General features: G+C 36.5%; 1 protein-coding gene across 2 annotated transcripts in view; it reads right to left on the bottom strand.

Moving 5' to 3' along the window:
* The window catches only part of OLA1 (Obg like ATPase 1), a 106014-nt gene that overhangs the window by 4960 nt on the left and 78809 nt on the right, over positions 1 to 22245 (bottom strand). For both annotated transcript variants that reach the window (XM_050900288.1, XM_050900290.1), the window contains 2 exons: positions 2586 to 2726; positions 1805 to 1901 (listed from right to left, as the gene is read on the bottom strand). In XM_050900288.1, the coding sequence (XP_050756245.1) occupies positions 1805 to 1901; positions 2586 to 2726 (238 nt within the window). The remainder of the gene's footprint in view (positions 1 to 1804; positions 1902 to 2585; positions 2727 to 22245) is intronic.

Below are 22245 nucleotides of genomic sequence, written 5' to 3'. Positions count from 1 at the left end.
TTTTGTTGCGCGATTCACTTCGATCCCTAGCTCTCCACACAGAAAGTGAGGAAAATAAAGATTTTTAAATAACTTTAAAATCTGAATTACTCCAGACTTTTACTTACGTCCAAATAATTTCAATTAAATGATAACATTCATTGGCGAACCACATTTGTAATCAAAAATGTTTTATGGATCTCAAGCCCTACATATTAGCTTATTTTTATTTCAGAATAATTTTAGTAAGTCTGATATGGAACAAAATGAGTATTCTTACCAAAATGTCAACAACTGAATCACTAAAAATAAAAAATCACAGGCAACTATTATAAGATAATTTAAGTTTATGCAATAGAGGAGAATGCATTGTAACTGCATGCTTTAAATTACAAGGACATACATTCTGTGCACATACAACCATGGAGAGAAATTTGAGAAATAATGGTGACCTAAAGGCTGCTTAATAAAGCATGTTAAAGTGCTAAGGAGTCTGACACTGTAAAGCACAGTTTTTACAATAAAAGATGTATTGGGTTAATATGGCTACTCACTGATGCTTACCTGACTAAATATCTTTGCACATTAAATCAAAGATACTTACAATCAGTCTTAAGACAAACCAGCTTTCAAATTTTCTAATAAAGAGCAAGCATTTCTCCTACTGAAAACGGTGGAGTTTCAGAATGTGCTTTTAAAAACTATGGCAAGAATCAGAACAACAAAACTTCTGCTTTTATATTATTTTGGTAGCTATTTCAGGGACTTTAGCTAGCAGTTATCACGTAAAAGGAGATGAGATGAAAAAGCTAAAAAATAAACGTGCTTTTAGGACACTAAGTTTAACATGCTAAAACGTATACACAAACATCTGTAGCAGTATTAATAAAAATATTAATCAACATAATTTCCAGTAAATTTATGAAAACAAATTAATTCCATTGAATGAAATTAAATACAGCACTGAAATCCACTGCACAGCACTAAATACACTGATGCAAAAAATAAAAGCTCAATGACAGATTTGCACCTCCAAAAGTTGACATTTTTGTAATTTTTAAGGTAGAGTTTGTAACTACATGCATTTCAAAATATTTTTCAGTACTAATCTTTCTATTATAACATATTTACATTCAAAGGCAAACCACTACAGCTCAGCTCTTACTGTCCTCTGGGAATAAATTAGTCGATCTCTATGGCTATAATCATTCTACATCAATATTTAAAATACATAACATAATTTTAGGCATTACATAAGTTCCCAGATAAACATACAAAACTACCAAAATAAACTAGGTCTAAATATTAAAGTCAGTAAAAGACCTGAATTACTGCACACTGATTTTAGGTTTTTGAGCCCAACTGTGTATCCATGAGGAATATAATGATGTTATATTGCTTTTATTGCTGAAAATGTAATCCGAGCAAAGCAAAGGAGGAATGAACCATCCGCAACCCAAACAAACTTAGTGAATACAAAATGAAAAGCAACATCAATTTCACTGCAGACAAACCCAGTCACACAGATTAAGCAAGCACAATACTGGTACGTCTTATCTCTGACCACAGGAGGAGGGTAGACAGATTCTACAGGATGAAGAAATTCAGACTATGTAATAGGCAGAATCAATTGTTACCTGCCTCAATCAATGCAGCTCCACTTTCACTGTTCAGCAGCTCACAAATAATTAAAGTTATCCTGGACAAAAACCTCATCTGTAATGACTAGCTAACCGCCACCATGACAAACTTCAAAGTCAGTGATATCAATCTGAATTCAATAGTGTGGAACTGGATATAGCTGATGAATAAGTATGAATCTTACCCTGATGGTCCATGCACGCACTTCATCTGGGCCTGCAGTGAAAAAGTATTCTAGTTGGAGTGCTGCATATCCAGCCTTAATGATCTTTGCTAAAGCACTGAAAAAAAAAATGAATCCAATTCATTCAACATACACACATAAAACAGCTAAATGCCCCAAGTAATCAAAATACATGGAAAGACGTGACATATTTTGAAGACACCGGGTCTACTTTTAAACACAGCAATAATCACAGTAGCCTTTTTTCTTTGAACTCTCTTCAGAAGAACTACTTTTTTTACTGCAGAATCATAAAGACAGTATTTTGATTTGTTTATTTGGCAGGCTACAGAAATATGGGATAAATTTAAATCACCCTATCAGGCAGCACTTTTGGTCTCATGCAATTTTCAGGACTCCAGGTCATGAAAGCATAACTGTTTGACTGAAATTCAACGTTGGAACAATTTATTATAGTTCTCCAGAAAAATTATGGCAAAATTTTCTCCACTGTCCCTATTCCCCATGGATGACGAAACAGTTTTGGTGATCATTCCTTCTCAAAAATATACATAACTAATACCTATGTTATAATTAAAACACTGTACAGAGATGACAGATGACAGTTAAAAACTTAATTTAAAATAAATCTTTTCACTCTGTCTCATGGTAAAGAAAGGAGAAGATTCTCTCTTTATAATGGTAATTACTCTGTCATTTATTATTCTATCAGCGCAAGCAATTAAATTACTGCAAGGAAATAGTTGATAATAAAGTGTAGGGAAAATGAATGCTAATTAACCTTTGTGTCATGTTCTCTTCCAGATACTTCTGTTTCTCCTCAGCACTCATATCTTGCAACTTGAGTTCCAAGGCCCCACTAAAAGGAATGACCAAAGCACCCGGGTCGTGCTTGTCCACCCACTCTTTAATTTTTATCAACCTGTAGACAACAAAGGGCACAACATTATCTTGTAGTGCATGCATGGCTGTACCACATTCATTATTATCAAGTAGCACATACATATTCATAAGAATTGCACGGTTTTATGATGCCATCTTTTTGTGTATTGCTTTCCAAGGTCAAGGCATTAACAGGCAGCAATTGCTTCAGGTGTACTCCATTAACATTTCACTGTTTCTTGGTTTCTGTTTGGCATTTAATCTATCAGAAATAGGCATAATTTGAGACAATAACTAGGGTTTTGGTAGAGGTTAAATACTTGCAATCTAAAACGCTAACTGAATAAAACTTTGTAGATCTGTGGACGTACATTTTTCTGAGACTTCCAAGAGTGATATTTATCAAATGCGGTAAAACTGGGGGTCTTCAGTCTTTCCTCTGACTTTTTTTTTTTTTTTTTTTTAACAAGCATCTCAGTGGCTAGGGCAGCTGATATTAGCAGACAGAAGAGAACACTACACTCTATAAACTCCTAGATAGCAAGCAGCATAGCAAGCAGCACCCTGCTTTTTCTGGCTATTGATCTTGGAGTATGCCATAGCTAATGAACACAGGGCTGTGTTTCCACTAGTTTCTCCCACCTTTCTACTATCTCCCCAGGACAAAGCTTCTAGATATTATACTACTATTATTTTTAAATAAAGAATCAAATTTCCCATCTCTCCATCTTCAATAACTGGCAGCATCAGTAATAGCTTGCTGTACATCCAATTTTTTTTTTTTTTTTTTAGTTGAATGAAACTACAAATTTAGAGCTACAGATTTATGGTGTTAGTTTTTGAATGTTCAATATCCTATTAAAATTAAGAAAATCTTTGCAGCAATAGTTGATGTTTAAACAATCTTTAAACACAAGCATCACATTCATGACTGCAAGTACTACTTATTTTAAAATTAAGGGAGACATTCATAAGTTACCTGTAAGGAGTTCAATGTTATTTACAGGGCACTATTTCTGAACAGGTGTGAATGGTAAGAATGACAACTCTGTATGCTCAGCAAGAAAACACTAGAGGCATGGGAATACTTCCTGTACACTAAGAATCAAAGTACAAAATACAGTACTTTGGGTGCCGTAGATGTTTCAGACCTGAAGCACCCACCATACAGCACAGGGTTTTATGCTTGCTGAGTTCTTTCTCTTAGTCCTGCTAATCTCCAAGATTTAGACTAAGGTTTTAACTGCTATTATACTAAAGTGCTTTGAAACTGTGGCCTGCAAACCTTTAAATAATCAATGCAAATGTCACTTCAGAAAAAAATGAACTGAACCACAAGTTCATCAACACACATTTGTCAAAGAAAATAGCAGGGGATCAGAGCTATTATGAGATTAAGTGCATGGCCCACTGAGTAGGGTTTTAGACGGGACAAAGAATATAAAAGTTCACTCAACAGTTTTCACACGTTTGTTATATAAGGCTGGTCTTCTGTCATTTACTTATGTAAATACCCCGTCAGTGGTTTTCAATCCTCATTATACTAATCTTTTTTTCCTCCAGTTATCCAATGAAAATATAGTCTGGTATCCAGGACTGATACTGAAACACTATTGCCTTCAGAAACGTCTGAACTGAAAATCACAATTAAGGTGCATTTCTGAATGTGACATGTGACATTTAACAGCACTTCTAAAACTGACATTTGTAGTTAACTAATTTATTTTGGCTAACAAACTGGATATCAAAGTTCAGAGCTTATAAATGCCAACCTTCTACAGAAAACGTGTCTAGAAATGGATCTGCTATTCATAAGTGTACTTCAACATCTGTGCATACATCCTTTTTATATTTTTTTTTAAAGAAAGTATCTAACATTGGCCTCCAGACTAATTAAATAATGTACCAAGTGAAAGACAGAATGAAACATGCAAACTTGAAAAAGTGAAATGAGCATGAAAGTAATGTCAAAAATTGGATTCAAATTCTGTTTGGTAAATATGGTCATCATAACTAATAAACTAAGAACTATTGTGGAACAACAAGATAAGAAATAATTACTTTGGCTAAAACACCAATTCAGAATAATAATAGTCTTAGACTGCCATTTTAACAGCTTTTCTATTGAGTCCTTAGAGGGATTATTTGCATTCCTCAGGTATTCTATTGTACAATTCAGATGAATAAAGACTTACAAATCATTCCTCTACCGCCAGTGTGAGACTTTGATCCAGTGAATACACCATTGTACCTTAACTATAATTGGCAAAAAACCTGACAGTGTAGAGCATCACAAGCTTAATAACAAAGGAGAATATCTCAAAGTGTTGACAGATGATCTTCATAATGCAGGAGCAGAGCTGGTACATTTTAGCAATAAATGAGCACTGAGGTCTAAAGGTCTCTGAAGTGACTGACATCAGACCTGCTACAGCCTCACTAAAAGAATAAGGTACTGCATCCCACTCTGTACAGACAGTCGGGTTCTCTGCCTGAGTCTTTCACTTTTGTGACTTTCAATGTCACAGGAATTACTAAAAAGTACCAAGGAATTCCCCTAATGGTGATCAAAACAAAGAAAACAAAAAAAAAAAAGTAAAAACTCAAATATAAACACTGATATATTTCTAAATGAAATTTTCCCCAAAGCAAAAATGCTTGACTAACAATCAATAAAGTAATAGTGCAAGTTTGCTTTCCTGTTAGGTATAACCAAGTCTGCTAAACAGAACAAAATTCTCTCAACAAATGGTAACAATTCATGTCAAAGTCTGTTTTATTTGAGCACATAATTTTTCCATGGAAATGCTGTATGTCTGTAAAAGGACACCATTAGTACACTCATTTGGACCTTTGTCAAGATAAGCAAATCCTGGAGTATCTCTCCATTATTTCATGCTGTACTTGATACTGAATGATGAAGGGTATTGGATTTTAGGCTGAGAGAAAAGACTATTAACACTTAAGAAAATCTCAATTAAAAAAAAACAAAACCAACAAACAACAAACCACAACACTAAAATGTAACAAAATGAAAAGTAAAAAACCCCAAACAGTAGAACTGGCAGAATCAATGACCATAATTAACAGCTGAAACTACTTTAAGAAACAAGAAAGTACTCCAGATGAAAATGCTTCTTGACAAAGTAAACTGAAAACTATGTGAAAACAGTGTATACACAAAAAGCAATTTAAAATATCCTCTTTCCTAATTAGGTTTCTAAAAATGCCATTATTAGTATTAAAACTACATTCTGATTATAAAACATACAGCAGAAAGAAGAAAGGCTTATTCTAGTACTACTCAGTAATAACAGCGAGGGATCCCTCGGAGCATTTCTGGGCATCCAACAGCCTTCCCCTATTGAGCTGGCTTGGTTCTTCCCTCCAGGTGGCTCTGTGGAGAGGAGGAGTATGCCAACAGCAACTACAGAGGGTTCCTGAATTGAAATTTTATTCTATTTGCCACAAATGGACAAAATATCCTTTCAGGAAAAAAATACAGTCCCAAGAGACAGTAAGACAACCATTCATTCTGTGATGGCAAAAAGAAAATCTTAAATAAAAGTTGAATTGAAAACTCAATTAAAAAGACAACTGTGTAAAAACCTGACACAAGAACAAAACCGAGACAAGAACAAAACCAGATCTGAACAACTTGCAAGTGAAGGCAGCACTCAAAATTCTGACCAGGGAAAACAGCCAAGAGGAATGAACATGCTCACTTCCCCCTAACACTCTTACTGTTGGCTGATAAGGAGATAAGGAAGGACAAAGGCATGTCAGCATACCTACTACTAACTCAGAAAAGCTATGAAGACCAAGATGTTTTCTTGCCACTACTAGATTCCAAAATTTGACGAAGGCATTATTTAAGGGCATTCCAGTTTTTAACTCCACATCAGCCTGACAAGGAAAAAGTAAACAAAAGAAGACAGTGACTTCAAGTGCAGAAGGACCAGGACAACTCCCAGAGTTAACTCCTGATACTAAATCAGGACGCAGAACAGACCTTGGAGAAAGGTTTAAAAATGAGCGCGCTCACTGAGAAGGCCAATAAGCAAAGACCACCAGAAAGGGGAGTTGTGCAGAAGGGGGTGCCTTCACTTTAAAATGGTGATGGTTCCTGAGGCAGAAGAAACCAAAACCTGCAGACAACCAAAATAAAGAGGTACAAAAGTTGCAGAATGTACATTAACTACAAATCGATATTTGACAGAGTTTCACATGAGAGATCCAGCTGGGAACAGAGACAGAGTTCAGATGGAAATCAGAAGTAGTGATGGAAGAGAGAAGCTGCAGAGAGAACTTAAGCTCAGTGGACACCTGCAAGACAAGATGATCTGAAAAACTGACCCCTGAGAAGAAAGGTGATTTGTGAAAGTATGCTTTTGTACAAGCAAGACCAAAAAAAAGCCCCATCTGACTCATGGAAGAGAAACAATTGTTCTTCTGTTCTACACCTGAACTACGAGTGGAAATTGGCAGAAACAAAACAGCATGGCAGGGCAGAAGAAAATACCAGGCAGCACCACAAGAAGGAAAGAAACAAACGTAGATAATGAGATAAGATCAAACTAAGTGATCAAAATATACAAAAGACTGGAAAAAAGATCTACAGATAGGAGTGAGAACAAGAGGACCTAGCAATGCCAACAGGCTCTTCCTGTTGGCAGTTCTGAGCAACCTCAGATTTTTAAAACCTTCCAAACTCAATATGTTTAGTGCTTTGTTCTCCACTGTTGAAAAGTTTTCCATATGTGTAGCCTAAGCCACCTTTATTTCAATTTAAATGTATGAGTTTAACTGAGCCTATACACTATGGACTGGGAATACATACTCCCTGTTTCTTTACAGCAGCATTTTACATACTTAAAAACTGAGGTCCTTCTTTTTTATTTTGAGCTTTCCTTGTAAGCCACATATTACTTATAACTTTGAACCTTTTTCTGGACTCTCTCCAATTGGTCTAAAAGTTCCTGGAAGCACACAGTACCTAATGCACTCCTCAGAGCTCTCAATAATAATGTCTTATAAGACATTAAAAATAGCTAGAGGATTAACTCACACATTTTTCAGGTGATTCTCCTGTTTATAAAACCCACTATAGCACTTGCTTTTTTGTGACAGCACTGCAACATTATCTTATGCTCAGTTTATAACTTATTGTATGACCCTGCTTGACTAGCTATTCTTAATACTGTATTTGCATAGTTGATTATTCCTGCATAAAATCCTTCTCAGAAGTTGCACCCTAGCTCTTTTTTTCCTAATGATTTCTTCTATTTCTTGAGATGCTCCTAAATTCTAATTTTGTTCTATACATACCTGGACATCTCCTAGTTTGGGGTCATCTACAGATTCAACAAGAATGCTCATCATCCAGCTCATTAATGGAAATACGTAACAGTATTCAACCAGCAGCCGCTTCTGCAGATCTCATAATGAGGTATTCTTCCATTTGGAAAGTGAACCACTGATAACTACGCTCTGTGTATTATCTTCCAACCAGTCTTGCACACTCAACTTCCAGTAGTTTCCATCTAGCCAATATTTCCTATCTTGTTTATGAGAATGTTGTAAGGCATTGAAACCTTTAAAGGCTTAATAAAAATCCCAATATGTAGTAAAGTATATTTTTTCATTATATACACAAGACCATTAAATTTATCACAAACAAAATATTAGAGTCATCTCGCAATTTAGGCAAGTAATAAATAGCCAACATGAATTTTTGAAGACAATTGGGTTGCTTCTAGGTGATTAAAACCAGTTTAATTGTTCCAACATTTTTCATGAAATTAAAGGAAAAATTCATTGACTTAAAAATGTCTTGTTTCTTCCTTTCTCTTTGCGACTTTCTTTTGTCTTTTGAAGCCTCACCCATTATCCACAAGTTATCTAAAATGATGATAAATTAGGCAATGATTATTTTTTTTGCCAGGTCCCAAAATGTTCTGCTATGAGTACCAATAGGTTTAGTTGATTTGATGGGATGGGAGAGGAAGATCTAATTTATCTAAGCACCAGTACTGCGTGACACAGGTCATAGGTGATGTCCTTCCCTTCTGTTCTGTTAGCATGTACAGACTCCACAAAGATGAGGTCCCACTGTTCTCAGTGCTGTACATATATATAGATGAATATGTATATGTATTCTTATATAAATAAGAAACATTCACAGCCTCAGTAAGCTTTCATTCCAAATTTATATAGTCAACAAGGAATGGAATGGTGAAAATGATGAAACCAATGTATATAACAATTTTGTATCACAAAATAGGTCAGTGGCAGAAGTTAAGAAGGGGAAGCAGAAAGCAGAGGTGGTACTGTGCTGTAACAGATTAACATGCTGTAACTCTTATTGCTACCTGCGTTTTTTAGGGTGTCCTTTTCTTCTTGCACTACATAAAGAGAAAGGAAGACTAAACAGGAAAACATTAAAGAACAAAAAGGTACTTTCTTCCCCACCATGATAGTTTGCTTTTTATGAAGACGACAAATATACGGAAGGTTTGGGAGTACCTGTTACTGACCTAGGCAGTCCCATTTCAAATCACCAGTGACGTTTACGAATTTATTTTTTTATTCCCCGTTCCCAGATGGCCAGGAGGAACACAGCAATGTTTGGATTTCAAAAGGCTCTTTCCCACCCCCCACCCCTCACCTGCCAATACTTTCTAGTAACACTTCAGAACAAAAGCACCGCCTCCACACGCTGGGCTGCTCCCTGGCCAGGAGCCTCCTCTCAGCCCCTCAGGACAAGAGCTTCAGGAACTCAGAACTTCATTTATCCTGTGCATCCTGACTGCTTTAAGTGCCTCGATACCTTCCGAGAGTCCGATGTCCATATCCCCTCCAGTATTTAGTCACTGCATCCAGATGAACTTTACAAGAGACCAACGCGGAGAACCTATCTCACATGTTAGATGTCACTCATATCTCCAACACAGATTGACTTGAGCCTTGAAACATGCAGTGGAATAGTCCTTAAAATTCTCTACCACAACATTACTGGGGACTTGGGACACATTCCATGATCTCAGGAATCTTACGACAGAATAGATATATAAAGTATTTCATTCTACCAGATATGGATTTCACACTTTTTAACTTCATTGTAATTTCAACTGATACTATATCAAGAAAAGAAGAATAGAAGCTCCTGATCAACACTGTCATTTGCCATTTATTATAGATGGGTTTATAACTTTCCTTAACATTCTCCTTTGAAATGTAAGTAATCCCAGGCTCTCTGCCTCATGTGTGTCAAAGCAAGTTTTTCCAGGGCCTTGATCTCTATCATGGTCATTATCTTAAATCCCCTATAATTCCGCAAAATCATTTGTCAGATGGGGTGACCGGTATTGCACCTAGTATTTTAGTTCATGTTGCATCCCAGATTCTAAAGAAACATTTTCATAATCTGGACATGAGCTTCTCATCCCATTCCTTATCCATCCACATGTTACACTTGCTTTTCTGCTACCAGCTGCACATGGAGCAGGGACCCTACCAGCACTCCCTGCAGGCATACTCAAGCTGTTCACCAACAAAAATAATCTGGCAAAAAGCAGTTTTGGGAGGGAGGGAGAACTTATTTCTTTCATACCCCGGCTCCCCACCCCTCTTCTTTTAAGCCGGTCAATTCACTTTCCCATGTATCCTTACAACTGGTTGTGCCAATGTAACTGAAGGGTGGTGCAGGAACAGCTGAGGACTGTTAAGGACAGGAGCACCGCAAGCTAGCCTACCACCCAAAAAAGAGCAATGCCACGATGCCAAGTTCAATCAGGAATTTTGGTGTTTATTATTGGAGAATGCTTGTATATGGCACGACTCCTGAGCAAAAATTATCCCATATGAGATCACTTAAAAATAGATTCTTCAAGGCAGAAAACAATATTAGTTGACAGGGGGGAAAAAATCAAGGCAATATTCTGGAAATTCATATGAAAGCATTTCACGCCCTCAAGATATAATTCTGTTAACAAATTGTCTAACGTAATGTGGTAGTAGTATACAGTTCTCAGTTTATCTGGTCTAGAAAGCTACCTGGAGATATTCACTGTTTAACGGTATGTTAAAAACACATAACTACATAACACTTCACTTACAACTTTATACTACTGATCACTTTTTGAACATATTTCATATAAAGATTTGGCTTAACTGACATGAAACTTGTTTAGCTGTTTTGGGTTTGCAAGATGTTGGAACTGTGAAAGAAATAATACCAGAGAACATGATATTACCTGTAAATTGAGTACAGACAGTAGTTAATGGACAAAATACTTTTATAACTAGGAGAAATAAAGCATGCATAATAGAAAAAAATCAAGTTGATGACCTACAACCAAGTTTGAATTAAAAAATATCAAGATAGTAGAAAGACAAAGAGGTAAGATAACCCAGAGTGACTTTTTCTGCTAATCTATATAGAGCTCCGAGTAAGAAAAGATTTTTCAATACCTTATACAGCAAATTCCATCTAACAAAAAGTCAGTCAAGGTAACCCTATTTTAAACATTTGTAAGAAGCATCATTCATGAAGAATAAAGATCTTGAAATCCATTTTTAAAACCTTCGTTTCTGATCTAATTTTCAAGACTTCAGTAATATCTCTTTATCCAAATTATGGTCCCCATTAAAGTGATCAAAACCAATTATGACTTAACCAATAATGAAAATGGTACTACACTGCTGCTGTAGCACCTGCTGGTACGTGAAAGGCTTACAGTCTCTAGTTCTCCTTGGTCTGCCAATTCTGAAAATTAATTCTGTCTTAACTCAAGGGGGAAAAAAAAAAAAAAAAAGACATGGCTGTTGCTGTCAGCAAGGATCAAGCACAGTCAAGACTGAACTAGTGATGAAACTGCATAACAATGCAGACTGCAACAAATCGTGCACATCACGTTTCATAGTTACAGGCATAACAAGCTCCACTTGCAGCACATATACTTTGGACAGAAAAGATGCCTTTGGAAAGTCACATCTTGTCCTTCTTTCTGCTATCATTTATAAAATGCAGAGTTTTGAAAGGTTATCTTGAAAACTCTAACAAATTAATTTAACAAATGCGCGTTCATAAATTATAGCAGAAGGAGCAAATCTCAGTTGCAAGACTTATGTGCAAAATGATGATGATTGAGATACCACTACAGATGAGTAGAAAGAATCCCTATTCCATAGTCAGGTTTACATTATGGTATGATAATTTTAACTTTTGTCTCTTGACAGGGCTTCTTATGTCACATGGAAAACTGTATTCTTAAGGGTCCTGTACAAAAAAAGTAGGACAATTCATATCAATGCCATTATAGCAGTCTTAAATATGTAATCCCATAAAAAATTATAAGTCATGCATAAATAGAATATTTGATCAAAAAAAACATGTGATACCTTAACAAGAGAAACTTTACATGAAATGCATGACAGACAACACCATTTAAAATTTCTGTTCAATTCTTCTACGTACTGTGTGCCCACTTGCAAATACAAGGCCACACTCCCAAACAAAAAACATGATCTATATAAAACCCCTATGTAATGAAATAAATATATACTAATAACACTTGAAATAAGACACTATAAAGAGTAATTGGGAATATATTCCACTACTGCTAATTAAAAATCCTGCAGTGAGTAACACAAATGCAGACTACAACATGTGCTAGTTTTGGCTTTCACTAATGTCACACAACAACTTAATGAAACCTAAACAAACTGGGTCAGAATATTCCCCCCCAGTTCTCTTAATGAAATATCCTCTCCTGTTCACACATGGTAGAGGGAGACGCCTTCCTCGCTTCTCCAGAATTAGTCTGTGTGATCTTAATTGCAGAGTCTCTCCAGACCACAGAATTCACATGAATGCTCTCTTCCTCCCTCCATCAGCTGTTGAAAACTACGTAAGTATTAAAATTGCAAGAGTCAAATATTACCACAATAAGAGCATTAGATTTAAAATAATAAAACCTGCTTATTCCCCCCGCCCTCTTGGACCATTACCAAGTACTAACATTTTGTGATCACAGGATACTATGAGCAACATTTTAAAAAACAATTTTAATGAGACTAGTAATAAGAATCATAGAAGCTGGCGATACTGGACTAAGTTGGGGGGGGTGTTTGATGAAGAAAAGATCAAACTTGTTATTAGGCTGGAATATGCTACTCAATAAATCAGAAATTAACTTTGATATTTATCCAGAGAAAGAACATCATCTAAGCTCTCAGTATAACGAGTTATTTAGTTGAATGGTTAATATTCAAACTACAGCAGCTCAAAGAATACAAGGTTTAATTTCAGACACCTGATTTAGATACCTAATCTTGCTCTGCTCCCTATATAGTTAATGAAGCAGGAGGCTCTTCTGAGGGCAATTCAGAGCACTTAAATTAGGGCTCTGGTTCTCACTTTTTTCTTAAAGCATCTTCCCTCTCCCCTTTTCATAGGCTGCTTCAGAAACTAACCCTGACCTTAAGTGTCTAAGATGCTTACGTTACATTATGTGGTGTGCCCCAGTCTTACCTCCTGCTGATACATTTCCTCAAAATACTGTCTAATAAATACAACAGCATATACTGTGCTGTCATATGGACATGTCCATGTCCAAGTAAAACATTGAATGAGTTAGGGATTTTCACAGTGTGCAGAGATGCCTTGTATGAAAGGCACTTCACTAATTTGAAAAGCTGTCACAAAAATGATCAATTCTACAGACACAGTCTGTTTACCTGTCTAAACTATGGTGAAATGAAAAAAAATTAACAATATCTGAATCATCTACTAAAACATACTTGTCCTAGGGGAACACAAACTTTGATTTTTTTCAGAAGCAGGAATAAGTATCTGGATCAGTGTCTGAAATTATGCTCCATTTATCTGACGGACTGTAAAGGATCTGTTAGACATGAAGATTTTTATGGCTGAAAATGGAATGACAAAGTAAATTTCTGTCAGAAATAAATACTCTTATTCTGTGGGTGGGTGTGTACAAAACATTTTTATTTGCAAACACAAAACTAAAAATTTCATTTATTATAAAACTACTAGTTTACCTATCTTCATTTTCTTATCGTTTATGGAATTAGGATGCATTCAACGCCCCCAGCAATTTTAACAACAAAAAATTATTTGACTGAAGAGAAGTTCTACCTTGAAGTTACAGCACTCTGTGGTATGTTTTACCCTTACAAACACTAGCACTAACAATAATAGGATCAAAAAGCCAAACCTAAAATGCAAGCTACTTTAATTTTTATGAATTGGCCCAGAAACCATTTTTCAATAGAAAGTCAGAACATAAACCCAAAAACATACTAATTCATGTTCAGTCTCTTCTGAGTCACGAAAAGGCTCCATGTGTGGTAGCATACATGATCGTTGTCAACATAAATGAAAATGTTCATGAATAAAAAACAGGCTGTATAAAGAGCTAATTATAATATTACTATCAATTGCTAGCTTGCGCTTGCAAATCTTTCATATCATATAAACGCATTGTTTTTGACATTTCTCTGCAGCTAAACATCACATCATTTCACTTTTTCAAAGTAGTTCAAATATGCACGGGATATACTATAAGGAATGTGGTCTGTGTTACACTGAAAAAGAAAAAACCTATGACATAAATGTGCATTGTCATTAAAGCTTGATTTAAAACATTAATCAGCTCCCAAGTAAAAAAAAAAATCCAGACTTCTAGCAGCCTCTATAAAATCATTTCTACTTTCTGTATATTCATCTTTTCTATCCAAAACAGCAGTTGAAAACACTTCACCCAATCATGCAATTGAAGACTAAAACAATACATACACCCAAAGCAATAGTGAAGTTGTGAATTATTCAGCTTGCATCCAGATGTTTTCTTACCATTAGAAAAACTGTTTATTTGCTTAAAGCAATCACTTACACTCTTTTAGCACGAGTTGTAAGAAAAGTTTCAGTAACCAATGAAAAGCACCATTGCTATTTTAACGCTCAAATGGATTCTTCTATTTTAGAAGTGCCATAGAATTTAAGTTTGGAAAAGGTCTGCTCAACAGGCAAGAGCCCTAGTAAGTAATATATGGTTAAAAGCAGACCTAGCCAAAGGAAAAATACTAAAAAATCATAGTGGGCGGTTACTCTGGGACATGATAGTCTATCCATTTCTCCACCAAAGAGTCACTTAACAGATACAATGCTATTTTAGACTTAGTTTGGTTGAGCAATGACACCACCAAAGAAGAAATGATCACAGAAAATAACCTTGGTAAACACAAGCTATTTGGTTTAAAGGAAAAAATAAAGCATGCCCTGATAAATTTATTCTCTCATTGATATGACATATGATTTTCTATGCAGGAGAACTACATCTATAAAGTATTTGATAGTGTGCTGCATGTGAAACTACTCATTCAGGTGGAGAAGAGGGGGAAGTGGATTTGTACAGACCGTGTACTGAGTAATGCACTGGATCTGTTAACAGGAGAACAAATTGATGTTTAAGGATATCGTTAATCAAGTTTCACAAGGATCAAACTTAGGACTGATCTTGTTTAAACACATTAATGACCTTGACACAAACACTAGTTGCATGCAAAGTTTACGTTTGATACAAGAGCAGGAGACATTTTCCTCAAGGAAAATCATTGTCATCATCAATTGGAAGTGACATAGAAGGGGGATCACGATGGGTTAGTCTTCTTCGGAGCAACTCTAAGCCACCAAGACAATGCAACAGGGAAAAGGCAAATGTAATCTACAGATCCTACTGGAAATGCTTCCCTTTATTTAACAGGCTGCATTACGTCTGCATACAAGGTATTCATGAAAGCATGTGGAGTACTATGTGCAGCTGTGGTCAGCTAAGTTCGGAACAGGTCTAAGATTATCAGAGGAATGGGAACCTCATGTAAATGACAGAGACAGAAAGAAAATTGATAATGCCTGCTTTAAATAAGTACTGGAGGTAAACACCAATTAGATAAGATACTATTTAATCTGCAGGACAAAGCTGCCAGAATCACCAATGAAATAAGCCAGCCATGGAAAAACGTAGGCTGGAAATTAGCAGAACATTTTCAACCCAAGGCAGCAGCAAGATTCTGTGAACAACCTCCCAATACTAAGTGCAAAACAATCAGCTACTGTTAAAAAAACCCCTTAATTAATTTATGAAAGTCATTATACTGTGTAGCTACCAACAATAACTGGTTCTGTACTGAATGCAGAGGAGGGATTACAGTAATTTAGGGATTACCATATAGTTACAAGGAAGCACTACACTTTGTGAATTCAGAAGTACATAACGGCTATGCAGAAATGCGAAAGGGGGACAAAGAGGTCTCAATCTCATACAATCAAGTTCCTACACATTTTGTAAAAAACAGTGCCTCCACCAGGGAAAAGGCACGAAGAACTCAACCACCACATATTTGACTTGGCTGGAGCTAGCCAGCTGACCAGCAGCAGTAGGCTGGCAGACTGATCATCATGCAAAAAGTCCTCCTGAGCCACAGAATACGATGCTACCTGCTGTTCAGTGCACCATGTCCCTGCTTTTTAAAGAATGAGTATAAATTAGGAATCCCTGTTGTAAGGAAACAAGAGTCAAACTCTTGGAAAACTAGACTTCATGAGTTCTGCTCTTCCAAAATAAAATGTAGTAAAAATCAAAAATAGCCCATACCACCATGTATAGTTACCAGTACTACTCATGAGGAGAGCACGGGCAAGGCAGAACAGGAGGCTGCAGTACTTGTATCACAGCTTGGCAGTAAGTAATTTCAAAATTTGGGCAAGGTATACATTTTTAAAATAGCACTAATGAGAACACTGGACTTCATTATCCTAATTGGTCAAATGAAGAAAATTAAGAACATGATTATTTAAAAATGTGTGAAAATTTTAATGGAATTTTCTTACTTGGCATCACAAACAGAAATCTAAGAGACAGAAGTAAAATCCAGTTCTCCATCACCAAATCTCCAGGCATGTAAAATGCCTTTATCATAAAGCCATCCCTTGTCCTCCTCCAGTTCCACATCAGTATCAAGTCTTGCTCCAGAGGAAGGGAATCCCATCATCAGAAGTCTCCTATCCTACCCAACCCTACTGCATCCTCAAGAGCAAGCCTGTCCTTTGCACAGACCAAGACAAGGTTGGCTGTAAAGGAAAGGGAACCGTTTGGTCCACCCATGAGCAGACAACCCTTTGGGGCAGGACATGGATTCTGAAATGCATTGGCAACCTTCATTCTGACATCTTCTGACTCTAAAGTGTTTCCCATTACAACATTAAGACACTTAATATAGCTGTATGTAACTTCCAATTTCTAAAAAAGCAACCAATAAACGTGTTAAATTCTAAAGTGAATGTACTCATTACATACCCACTACACAAACCTATCTTTGAGCTAATGAAGCTACAGTGACTATTCGCCCCTCAACAGACCAGAAGCTGAGAAGAGGTAAGGCGTTCTGCTATAAGATGTCACAGATACTTGCTAAGAGCAGAGAAACAAAAAGACATTGTACCTCTGAATTTCATGCTGTGCTTTGTAAGGAGAAAAATCTAGTGAGTACAGTCTCTTCTGACCCTTCTTCCTAAAATATGGTCACTTTCCCATCCCATCCAACAGTTCTTCGCATTCTGTTGCTCACTCTGGTTTCTTTTCACAGTGTCATTCTCCAGTCTTCAAAGCTTGCCATCCTGGTCCAACAGCTCTTTAGCAAGATGCTTCCAAATGCGACCCCCAAACTTACACCTCTTCATTCAATTCGCACCTCCCTCCTACCCTAGCTTTTGGTCACTCCCACACTCCTACTTCCTTTTATCTCATGTGTGGGGTTAACAGTTCTGGTCCTGGCCAGGGACCCACCTCCTACTCAGTTTCCTTCATTCCTCAACATACAGAGGTACATTTGGATCAGAGGCACTTTCAAATTCCTGTTAGGTCTGCTCAATTCTTAAGTTTAGTAACAGCTATTGCAAAGAAAAATTCCTTAGCTGCTGTGTATCTCACAGTATTTAGCACTACATTAAATATTTACCACCGCACTTTCTTACATTTTGTTTAAAAAATAAATCATACAAATACTGAAATTTTAAAATTTGTGTTCTGCACAAATCCAATGCATTTTAATGATTTTTCGCATTAGAAAGAGGGCAAAGTAATTATGTAATAGGCTGAAATGAACTAAGTTCAGGAACAAAATACCAATTTAAAAAAAAAAAAAAAAAACAACCACACAACCACAAACCAAATCCACTGTATAGTTACTTAAGACACAAAAACAATTCAATAAAGGTATTATATCTTATCAGATACATACAGTAATATTTGTTTTAAAGAAATATTCAATACAAGTCCTTTGGTAGAGTCTAGAAAAGCACATAACATACAGCTGTACTTCCAGTGCCTCCACTTATCATATGAAATCTCTTTACACAGGCTGTCGTGGTTTAACCCCAGCCAGCAACTGAGCACCACACAGCTGCTTGCTCACTCCTGCCCCCTGCCAGTGGGATAGGAAGGAGGGGGGGGGGAGTAAAACTCGTGGGTTGAGATAAGAACAGTTTAATAACTAAAATAAAATATACAATAATAATAATAATAATAATAATAATAATAATAATAATAATAATAATAAAGGAATATAACAAAAAAAGATAAAACCCAAGAAAAGATAAGTGATGCACAATGCAGTTGCTCACCACCCGCTGACCGATGCCCGAGCAGCGATCTGCGCCTCCCGGCCAACTCCCCCCAGTTTATACACCGAGCATGATGTTCTATGGTATGGAATATCCCTTTGACTAGTTCAGGTCAGCTGCCCTGGCCATGCTCCCTCCCAGTTTCTTGCACACCTGCTTGCTGGCAGAGCATGGGAAAGTGAAAAGTCCTTAACTTAGGATAAGCGCTACTTAGCAACAACTAAACCATCAGTGTGTTATCAACATCATTCTCACACTAAATCCAAAACACAGCACTGTACCAGCTACTAAGAAGAAAATTAACTCTGTCCCAGCTGAAACCAGGACACAGGCAAAGGACAAAAAACGGGAACCTAAATAGAGCAGACAAACACGGTAAAGCTAACAACCATTGCATCTTTCCTAGAACGAGAAATTTCTCTCAGAAAAAGATGCAGTTGATAGTTTCTCTAGCACTTTCATATAGTTATTGTATGCTGTACTTTTGGTACATACCCGTGGAGCATGCAACAAGAAATGCCAAGAGTGGAGGAGACTTGATATGACTTAATATTCTAGTCGTAGCTGCACATGCCCTCATTTTGCTATATACCACAAAGAAACCACAACTATACATTACATATCAATCAGAAAGATGATACATTTTTTAATGTTTTAATGAAAATAATGCAAAGTATGGAACTTCACAGTGATGAGATGCCTAAAACAGAAGTATTCCCCCAGCTCTACAGCAGTTATAAAATACTGCGTAATAATCCTTTACGGAGAAAGCACTTACTGAATTTGTGCAAAACTTATATGCTGCAATTTTCAGAAAAGCACCACACTACAAATGCATTCCATTCATTCAGAAGCAACCCAGATTCAGTACTACAGAAGCTGAAGGTACTGCTCAATGCAATGATTCATAGTTTCCCTAATAGAAAGATTCAGCAGTTTTCAGTCAAGACCTTTATTCCCTCTCTGAATAAATGATGCCTGAAATTTTTATTCTTGTTCTAATGGAATTTCAATGGCCTTCACTGCAAATCTACTGGAAATTTTCGCATATTAAGTGGAAAAAATTAAATGATGTTAACCACATTTTAATGTGATTAAGGCTGACAGGGTCATTATTTCTGCTAATCACTCAGTTTAAAAAGCTCAAACAAAACTTTGTAACAGCCAACGTTTTTTCTGTTTTTCTGTATGTCTACTGTAGTTGAGAATTAAAGCCACTACAGAATACGAAACACAGTATATATCATAAAAAGGATATATCAAGTGTTTTCTGCAATTTGTACATGGATTTCATTATAATTAATCTCAAGAGTAAAAAAAGAAGAGGGAATCAATCTTACAATATGTATACCCCTTTACTTCTTTTGTCTTCCTCAATCAAAAGACAAAATAGAACAAGCGAATATATATCTCTCTTCCTGTAGCTCCTATTTCCTAGCGAAACAGTGAAAATATTTCTGCATGTCTTTACCGTGAATAAAAGGTATGTGTAATCACTGAAAATAATTTCTTAGAAAGTGCCCCAGAGACACTTACAAGCAATACGGAGTTCTGCTTGTTACCATTTAGGTTGGCATAAGCTGGAAAATGGACATAAAATAGTGGAACGGAGGCAAGTGGCAACGATGAAGAGCAAACACTATATAGTTTTCACAGTGTCTTGTAGTTTCCTCTCATGCAGCATCAACGATAGAACAGAAAATTAAGGAGACTGCTGCTATGGTCACTGGCTCAGCTTGAGAGCCACAGCCTTACAGCCAGCCCTGCCTGCTCTTGCTCAAAGGTTCGCCACTGATAGCAGCACTGAATCCTGATGGAGCAACTCCCCAAGATCAATAATGGAACACAGAAGCCTTCAGGGTGATCAAAGAGGGTGGAAGGACTTAAATTAAAAAACAGACATAAGTTTGTGTCATTCGCACTACCAGAGGAGGGGGGATGTTGTTTGTGGGATTTATTTTTTGTTTCTTTCCGGGTGGGAGGAGGCTGTTCAGACTTTTTGTTTGGCTTGGGTTTTAGGTTTTTTGCAGGATTAGCATTTTCTGTAAAGACCACCACTGTAATGCTTATTGCCTACTTAATAACTAATACCACTCTCTGTGGATCCTTGTTTCTGGAGGACCTGTACCTCTCATGCCATGTTATCTCTCTCCTCACAAACCCAAAACTTACAGATGATAAAAAAAAAAAAAAAACAACAAAAAAAAGGCATTTACATAAGTAACTGTTTATATTTAAGTTACTTTAGAAGAGAATGAAAGTGCAGACAGACTGATTCACATTGATCATTCCCATCTGCTTTAATCAATACATTTCAACCTTACTGATTCACTAAAAATAAAAACTGTATTATAACAGCTTCTTGAATTACAAAAAACATTTTTAAAAGTAGTAAACAAGATCATTACCTTCTTAACATTAAGGTACGTGAAATTTATCTGAAAAATATTTTATTTCCTTCCCATTCCTTGGCAAAGCATCCAATCACATACACAGATATTTTTAGATCTACTCCATGATTACAACAAAAAATGCTGAGGAAAAAAGATAGTAATTAATCATATACAAGTCTTTTCATATAAGACTTTACTTCTACCTTCATATCTAGCATGTACTGCTAACTCTGTATTTCAACAGCCAGCAGTTTTTTTTTCCCTAAAGAACATTTGCTTCCCGCCTGAATAGTTTCCACAACAAGAAAAAAAAAAAAAAAGTCCAACAACATTAGATCATTTACTATCAAGGAACAAACTATGTTAACATCAATATCATATTACAGCTGTAGGTTGTGATGTTCTCGCAAAGAAACACTGGTATTGTTGGACTTTCTAGTTTTACTGTGAAGCCATGCACTAGTGCATCAACTAATAACCTCACTGAATTCTTATGCTCATCTAAGAAGGGACCCTGCTGAATGTCCTAATGCATCTTATTGTGAATCTTCAGCAAATAAAACTTCATGTATGAGCTCATGATGTGCTTTGCTGCTGGAAAGTCACAGGCTCTGTGGGAAGCTTTTTATCTTCCCAGCAGTCAGTTCTCTGAGAACATCAGTGCAGCTACTGTAGTTACCTGTAGATTACTTGTATTTTCTCACATCTGTGTCCAGCAATCTAAACCATGATGATAAAGGGTCATTAGGTTTTGAGTGAGGAAGGGGATGGACTAGACAATTTGCTCTGATAAGCTCCTTGTTGCGAGCGCCCGTTTAGAATGTGAAATGTGGGGTTATGCACATTCTCAACTCAAAAACCAGTGCCCTCAGAGCACCAATTAAAAATCATGCTCAGCCCATCTTAAACTACACGAAAACATCTTACCTGAAATTTTTACAATTAATAATATTGCAATAAAATAATTCTGTCATGGTAAGAAGGACATCAACTGCCTATTAGCCACAAAAGAATTCAGGTACAATTACTAAGGTAACTGCTGTTTGGAGCACAGCAAAGCAATTTCCCACAGTGGGACTTACAGTTCAATTTACCAGTTGGGCAAATATTTTGCGCTCTGTAGTGGTCTACAGAGTTAACAGTTACCTGTAACATTTGAGCAGTGTTATACTTGGTGAAAACTTTCTTCAACCTAAACAGGTGTTTCAGCTTTATCTGTTCCCATGAATACACTTTTTTCCCCAACCCTGTTCTAAGAACTATTTTAAGGCTTTTCAATTAACATCAAATGCAAATTTATGAAAGAGCCAATGGCTCTATTTTCCCATTCCAAGCTACTCACAATGAGGTCTTGTAAGTTACAGGCTACTTGGAAGAGGTATGAGAATAAGCACAATGTCACCTATACAATGATGTTAGTCCTCAAGTAACTTGATGAGGTGGTAACAGGCTATTTTTCC

Source organism: Gymnogyps californianus, chromosome 7 (assembly GCF_018139145.2).
Source record: "Gymnogyps californianus isolate 813 chromosome 7, ASM1813914v2, whole genome shotgun sequence".
In the NCBI taxonomy this organism is placed as follows: domain Eukaryota; kingdom Metazoa; phylum Chordata; class Aves; order Accipitriformes; family Cathartidae; genus Gymnogyps; species Gymnogyps californianus.
This window is presented reverse-complemented; position numbering and strand designations above follow the sequence as displayed.